General features: G+C 42.4%; 1 protein-coding gene across 1 annotated transcript in view; it reads left to right on the top strand.

Moving 5' to 3' along the window:
• Positions 1-8394: 8394 nt before the first annotated feature.
• The window catches only part of IPO7 (importin 7), a 41948-nt gene continuing 41792 nt past the window's right edge, over positions 8395-8550 (top strand). Inside the window, exon 1 of the mRNA XM_081209767.1 lies at positions 8395-8493. Coding sequence (XP_081065893.1) covers positions 8410-8493 — 84 coding nt within the window. The 5' untranslated portion in view covers positions 8395-8409. The remainder of the gene's footprint in view (positions 8494-8550) is intronic.

Genomic DNA, 8550 nt, shown 5'->3' with positions numbered 1-8550 from the left:
ACAACTTTGGGTTTTCTTTTAAAAAGCTTAGCAATTTTGGGGGTTTGCTTTAAAAAAGCTCAACTTTTGAAGTGTCCTGGTTTTTATTTTTTAAAATATGGCAACCTTATGCAGCATATCTGTGTGTGGGTTGTGAAACACAACACTGAAGGCCAAGTGCATTCAAATATTCAAAAAGCAGCATTAGCTGCTAAGTTCTATACATTACAGAATGTCTATAATGTTAATATTGTTTCATGCTACTCCAAGCGGTGTGAGATTCTAAGGGTTCCAGGCGCTTACCCAGAATTCGGTTTCTTTGGAATGAGGGACAGTGGAGACTGGTGTCTTTATGATAATATAGTTTATTTACATAAATACAACATGAGCCTACGATGGAGGGGTTCACAGCATTAGCACCCCAAAAGGGTCTTGTTTCTCCCATAGCTACAACCTTTTGTCTTTCTAACTAACCAGGGAGGGAGGCCCTCGGGCCATTATCTGACTGGCCTGGCTTTTCCAGCAGTTGAATCTCTGCTGGATCCAGTAAATAGAAGCAGGGCTCAGGTATATACTGTAGCCTACCCCTCCCCAACTCATAACAAGATGTAGCAGGCAGTCAAATTGGACACTTCAGCAAAATGCTGGTCAAACCACTAAACTGAACTCAAGGTGGCATACCTGGGGTTCCTTTAAAGTATTTCATCCAAGCATTGACCAGACCTAGAGCTGAATAACCTCAGTAAGACTGCATCAAACACCACTAAACCATAACTCTGCCACAATCATAAGATGTGCCTGCTGAAGCCTTGTAATCTGGCATCATCATCTAGGGGCATTCAGAATTAAAGGTCCTGTGCAGGATGCTTCCTTGTTCTATGCATGCCAAACATGCACAGTATGATTTTTAACAGCCTTCACTCAAAAGCTTTAATATGGGAGTGAGGGGAGGAGTCAAGAATGGAGAAGAAGGAGAGGAAATAAGACTGGGGTAACTAACTTGTTACCCTCTGGATGTTGTTGGACTTTGGCTGCCATCATCTTTGACTGTTGGTTATGTTTGCAAGTTAGCCACCCCTGCTCTATTTTCCACTGCATAATTCCACAGTCTTCATTTATAGTACCTTCCAAAATGAGTACAGTGAACAATATACAGTAGAACCTCGGTTGTCGAACGTAATCCATTCCGGAAGACTGTTTGACTTCCGAAACATTAGACAACTGAGGTGCAATTGCCGGTCGGCAAAGTCAATAGAGCAAAATTTTTAAAAACTCTCAGGAAGCAGTTTGACTTCCGAAAAACGTTCGAAAACAGAAGCATTCACTTCCTGGTAGTTTGCATTTGGGTTCTTAATTGTTTGGCTTCCGAAGCGTTCAACAACTGTGGTTCCACTATAGTGGATTTAGGTATGCAGACAGATACCCCACCATGAGAGTCCCCCAAATCTTCACACCAGAGCTAAAGCAGATATCAAGCACCTTCTCGCTGAACAACTGTTTCTTTTGGAACTACAGTGGTGCCTTGCAAGATGAAATTAATTCGTTCCGCGAGTTTTTTCGTCTACCAAATTTTTCGTCTTGTGAAGCACGAAATCCCATAGGAATGCATTGAAATTCAATTAATGCATTCCTATGGTAAAAAAAAGTCCAAACAAAGCCAAATTTGGTACAACAAGAGTTTATTAAGTGCACTTTAAAGTCACACATACTGTAAAGAGCATTTCAAAAATTGAAGGAACAATAAATTAAGTTTCTAAACATGACAGAAAAACATTTAAAAATCAACAAAGTGTACAGTACATTTTCTAAGACTCTGGGGGACAACTCGAAGAAGGTTCCTCTTCCACTCTTTGCTTCTTGCTGAAGAACCTGTCCATGGTCTGCTGCTTCATCCGCCTTTTCAGCACCTCCCTGAAAGACGACATGACCCTCGTATCAAAAGTGTTCGCAAGGTCACGTGTCAGGTCCTTGTCAGGGTGGTGCCGCTGTGCAAAAGCCTGCACATCTTTCCACTTCTGGCAAATGTCCCTCAGTTCTTTGGAGACCTGCTGTGGAACGTAGCCCTCTGTCGTCACAACCTCCAGGAACTCCGCTGCAAAGTCTATAGCCACAGGAACATCAGAACTGGCAGCCTCTCCATGCCTGACCGTGCTGTGGATTCCAGATCTTGTCTTGAACCGGTCAAACCAGCCTCTGCTTGCCTTGAAGACTTCTGGCTCGCCTGAGGTTCCTGGCTGTTCCCGGACGAGGTCCGCATGCAAGGCCTTGGCCTTCTCACAAATGACGGCCTCAGTCACTGTGTCCCCTGCACGCTGCTTCTCTTCTAACCAGATGAGCAGCAACTTCTCCACCTCCTCCAGAACAGCTGGGCGGTTCTTCACGATCCTGGTGACTCCCTTGGCTGCATCAGTCACAAGGATCTTCTCCCTCATCTTCAGGATGGTCCCGATGGTCGATGGATTCCTCCCGTACTCCCTGGCAAGGTCTGTCACACGCATTCCACCGTCGTGCTTCCAGATGATCTCCTTCTTCATTTCCAGCGTAACTTTCGCCTTCTTCCCCTCGCCAGCCTCTGCAGCAGCAGTCTTCTTGGGTCCCATGGCAGCACAGCTCCTACCTTCGCAACCCCCCCCCCCAAAAAAAATCCAGTGCTTCACATCCAAAAAATTCAAAAGCACCCAGCCACCCACCACACAGAAATTCAAACCCAGATTAAAACAAAACAAAACAGCAGAGTGGCCCAATGGTCACAAAAAATCATAAAAATGCAGAAAAAAACACACAAGCTTCCAGATTCTTGCACACCCCTCCTCAACTGTTCCCCCAGCCACCCACCACACAGAAATTAAAACCCAGATTTTTTTTTTTAAAAAACAGCAGAGTGGCCCAATGGTCACAAAAAATCATAAAAATGCAGGGGGGGGGAAAACAAGCTTCCAGATTCTTGCAAACCCCTCCCCAACACCAACTCATTGAATTCCAAACACCCCAACCCAAAATCCAACCCCCCCAAAAAAAAGTTTTAAAAGTTTAACTTACAAAATGGCTGCAAAAGAAGTTTTGGAAAAGCTTCAAAAATCACCAAAGTCTTCAAAAACCTCAAAAAATGTTACCACACCGCATGCTATGAGTTGCTCCTCGAAGTCAAGTCGCAACTGCACCTCTTCAAGCAATGCACCCCGGGTATTAACGGTTTTAAGAAAAAGGAAACAAACTTGCAAGACGTTTTCGTCTTGCGAAGCAAGCCCATAGGGAAATTCGTCTTGCGAAACAGCTCAAAAAACGCTAGCGAGTTTTTCGTCTTGCGAGGCATTCGTCTTGCGGGGCACCACTGTATTGTTAGATCTTTCAGTGTCCATTTAACACATTATTAAATACGATGACTATAGTGGTATGGGCACTTCCAGCTACAGTTCTGTAAACTGTTAGCTGTGAACACACCCCACTAGGCTCTACAAACAAAGTTGTGATTAAATTAAACATGAAAAGTGACATACGCTGTGTATAAAAGTTTCTCTGCCTAATAATACCTTGTAGCAAATTAGATCAGACTTGGTAATTGGGTCTTCTGTTATTTAAGACTGTATCTTTGTTATGGGATACCAAACAGAAATGAAAGTACAAGCTGAAAGACTTAACAGCTTCAGCACATGTTATAGTTGACGATTCAGTCTGAAGTGATTGTTCTCAGTGGTATCAATGTTCCAGGAATAAGTTCTAATCTAAAGTAATCTTAAACTATAAATTTTACATCAGTAAAATAGATCACCAAGAGATTTACTATCTGATCCTCAAGCAAACTGAATGAAAATGTAAACCAGTTTAATCCCTATTGTGATAATTAAGATTTCCACTTGCTACCCTTTTCCTGGCTATGCTTCTATATTTTTAACAGCACCACCATCTCCAGAATATCTTATCCTGCAGGAAGCCATGAGCAGTGGCGTAGCGTGGGTTGTCAGCACCCGGGGCAAGGCAAGTAATTTGCGCCCCCTAACCCGTGGATTTGCGCCCCCTAACCCTAACCCCCAGATGTTGCACCCGGTGCGGCCAGCCCCCCCCCCGCACCCCCCACGCTACACCACTGGCCATGAGGCCCTTTCATGGCATGACACTATGTAGTTGGAATAGTGGCATTGAATTATGCCACTTGAAAGGACCAGTGAAACAAAGGCATTTCAGGTACGTGTCATTCTTGGCATAGATAGGAGAAAGTGGGATGCATGATCAGGCCTCTAATTCAACTAATTCAACTGAAAATGAGTTTCCCCACTACATTTTGATATCTCAGTGAAATGTATCTGTCTGGTTCAAAAGATCAACATTTTGAGTTACAACTCAAGGGTAGAAAACAGGTTTTTTCTCTTGCAGAACCTTCCTACAAAATTTTCAGGCTTCCTCAAACTCGGCCCTCCAGATGTTTTGAGACTACAATTCCCATCATCCCTGGCCACTGGTCCTGCTAGCTAGGGATCATGGGAGTTGTAGGCCAAAAACATCTGGAGGGCCAAGATTGAGGAAGCCTGCTACAAATGTTAAATTATTGAAAGGTATTTCTGTAGAGACAAGATAAAATCAGCAAGGGTTTAAAAATGGAGTTTGCAGCTAAAAGGCTGCATTCTAAATTATCTGTAAATTCCACTTTTCTTTATTATTTAAGAATCATTTTGATGCATAAACACACTAGTTCAAAATAAATAAAATTGCATTATGCAGTTATGATAGATTAATTCGTCTCCATATATGCCCTTATTAATTTGTCTCTGCTTTTTTATTTATTATGCTATTTCTCCACACTTTAATTCCCTTATTTCCTCTACTTGAACTTTCTTCCTTTGATAGTCTGAAGTTTATTTTCCATTGTAAAATAGCACTATAGTTACATATGAATTATCACTAGCAGAATACTCCCAATACTTGATGGAGCATTTCTTATAATGAGATTAGTAAACAGAACTAGCCCAAAGGTCTGTCCTGGAAAGCGCATAGTGTCACTTACAGCAGTTAATGTGAGGATGAAAAGCCACTGTGGACTTAGCTGCTAAACAGGATTAGTGTTTTATTTGGGAGGGTGGTGTGGAGATTACGAGTACTGCACTAATTTCACCCCACAAGCAACGATCTGAATGAAATCTGTGCATTCATCTTGAACACTGCAGGTCAGATATTTATTTTGATCTGGATATTTTAACTTTGGTTCCCAGCAGAACCGTGATGGTTTCTTGCAGTTGAAGAAAGAGGAATAACCACAAACCCTCAACTATGTGATATCAGAATTCACTAGAACTAATCTCAAAAGTAGAACTTTTGAAGATACAGTACGTGGCTAGACACAAACCAAGATGTTGCCTCAACACTTGAATGACCTCTGGCAAAGAAATTTTTATGTTTATTTTATTTATTTAAAATAATAATAATAATAATAATAATAATAATAATAATAATAATAATAATAATAATTTTATCATTTACAATTTTATCACCTGCTCTGATCCTTTTAAGATGACTTTTGAAGGACTCAGGGTATTCTTAAAAAAACATACTTTTTGGGTGGTCCCCCTAACATCTTTAGTTACTACAAGAAACATCATGATTATATCCAAAATTACTTACAAGGTTTGTGAATGTAAATATTATTATTATTATTATTATTATTATTATTATTATTATTATTATTATTATTATTAATGTTGTTGTTTAGTTGTTTAGTCGTGTCCGACTCTTTGTGACCCCATGGACCAGAGCACGCCAGGCACTCCTGTCTTCCACTGCCTCCCGCAGTTTGGTCAAACTCATATTGATAAATAAATACAATAAAAATATTATTAACCTAACATTATCAAGGTGGTCAATATTAAAATGAACAATAAAAGAGGTTTCACACAGGTTTCTGGAAGGTGTTATCTTTTCTTGTACGTACTGTATATTTTATGTGTAAGGATCACAAAGGAGTAATAAGCAGAGTAACATATCAGGAGACTTTGAGAGGCTAACTATGGTTGGGTTGGAGGAGTAAAGAGGCAGGAAGGGATACAGAAAGGAAGAAGGGCAGAGAGATAGGCTGTTAGTGTCAAGGACAAATACGGTAATTTACAGAACTGGAAGTGCATGGGGAGGATTCTCAATGTATAGACATGGAAGTGGAGTGTTTCATAAGAACTCGTTTCCAAATTAGTGGAGAGTGAGATTGTGCACACCACACCTCCACACAATGAAGATTTTTGGTTTCATCTTCTTTGTCATAAAAGGGGTAGATTTCACAACATGGTATAGGTAGATGCAAGGTGACTTCTCAAAAGACTGAATAAGTTAGATTTCTATACGATTTGAACAATAACTAATTTTCTATGTTTAAATGATCTGCAAATACTGTTTGTATTAATTGTTCCAGATTTATTTATCTATGGTGTAATTATACCAAAGCAAAGCAATTTACATATAATTATATTCTGTTCTATACTACAATAATTTCCTACCTATACTTTCACATTCATTACATACTTCCTCTGTCTCTTTCATCTTTCATCATGCTGTTTCTCCCCAGGCTCTCATTGTCTTGGTTCCTCCTTGCATTAGTCTGTTGACTGTTTAAAGTTCATCTAAGTGTTGACTCATTGCTTGCAAAAGACTTGCCTACTTCCAACACTTAACTGGTGAGACTCTGAGGAGCAGGCAGTCCTATTCAAACTGAAAATATTGTAGGAGATTATTCTGACAGCAGATTTTACATATTAAACTGACCTAAATGAATAATTTTTGAATATATTAAAATTGTTTTAGAAAATGTACATCATGAACCCCAGAGACTAGAGTTATGTGCTACAAGAGGCTCCCCTAATGTATGGATTAGGAGGTCTGCAGCTCCAAAACTTTAACGGAAGAAATCTTGGGAGGACTGTACTGAGGCACATCTGAAGTTCATGTGCAGCTCTGTCTCTCTTTCCATTTCATTTGCTCTTGAAATGATGGAACAAGCCAAGGTTCATAACCCAACAACAAACCATGGCTTATGACTGTTGTTTGTTAGGAAGAAACAAACCATGGTAAAGCTAAACAAACCATGTTTTGTTTGTTGCAGGCAAACCATGCAAGAGAGAAACTAGGTCATGTTCTGCTAATTTCAGATGAATAATCTGCAAATATCTTTTGAAGCAAAGCCTTAAATAAAATTAACAATCAATATAATCTACAAAGGTTGGAAGGCCAGATTTCTAATGAAGTTAGGTACAGGTTGAGGGGTAGTAAGGCTTATTTCATTGAATTAGCTGCTGGAAGTGAACTCAGGGGTGGAGAACCTCTGGCCCACAGGCCTCCCCATTTTGGCCTGTGAGGCCATTTCTGCCAAGCTGTGAGTGCCTGTGTGTGTGTGTGTGTGTGTGTATATATATACACACACACACACACACACATATATGTATGTGTATATGCGCACACAGATCAGCTGACTGCCAGGCATTGCAAAGCCCCTTTTAAAGTGCCCCCAAAGCCCCCTATTAACTAATGGTTAGGCCTTATAGAATATTCTGAAAGGCAATGTGCACTCTGTACATTTGTCTGATTGACATGAGGAAGGCCCTGCCCACCTATCAAATTTGGCCCGCAGAAGGTGCAGGACATAATGACTTGGCCTGCAGGCTCCAGCTTGACTGGATCTTTTCTTGGGAGAATAAGGGTATAACAGGTCAAAAGGGCTGCAAATCAGTAGGATGAGCGTTGGGGTGAATTTGATTACCCAGGACTATAAAACCATGAATATGTACTTGGGCATAGCCATAAAAACACTATAGGATTAATATAGTGGTGATTGATGACGTTAATAGCTTGTGTTTGCATATATGCGGCCAGTGTTCAATACCACACATGGATGCTGACGGTTGGTTGTCCAACGTTACAGCAGTAGAAAACGCGGGCGGACAGAAAACCCAAGGAAGAAGCAGAGCGCTCCAAGACTCGGTCCATCACTTTTTGCTGCCTCTTAGCACCCTCCTTCGCATCTGCCTTATCCGAAAACATACAAGGGAGAGTCGTTTATATTTGCACTAATGGAACCAGTGAAAGCACTATATTTCCTGATCCTTATTCTACACACGTAGCATCCACACGTTACACGTTGTCCTCGTTTCCCCCCTCTGTACGGCCAATGCTTGCGCCACCCCCGTTTGAGTGGCATATGGGGGCCTGGGAGGAAGCGCTCCGAACGGACTACAATTCCCGTGATGCCCGGCAGCGGCGGCGGCAAGAGCCGAGCGGAAGGCGTCGGGCCTCCCAGCGGCCGCGAGCAGCAGCTCTATCCGGGGCCTTGGCGCGTCTCCTCCTTTCGCGCCGCCGGCTGCCGCTGTGGAGCGGCGGGTCCATGTGCGCATCGAGCGGCGCTGCTGCCCCTGCTCTCCTCCGCGTCGCCTCGCCTCGCCGGGCCTCGACCCTCCCGCCATGGATCCCAACACCATCATCGAGGCCCTGCGGGGCACCATGGACTCCACGCTGCGGGAGACGGCCGAGAGGCAGCTCAACGAGGTGAGCGGCCAAGGCGCCAGCGCGGCCCGGCCCGGGGCGGGAGCGGAGCGCGCCAAC

Source organism: Podarcis bocagei, assembly GCF_964188305.1.
Source record: "Podarcis bocagei genome assembly, chromosome: 1".
NCBI lineage: Eukaryota > Metazoa > Chordata > Lepidosauria > Squamata > Lacertidae > Podarcis > Podarcis bocagei.
The sequence above is the reverse complement of the archived record's forward strand: the minus strand, read 5'-3'. Positions and strand labels throughout refer to the sequence as shown.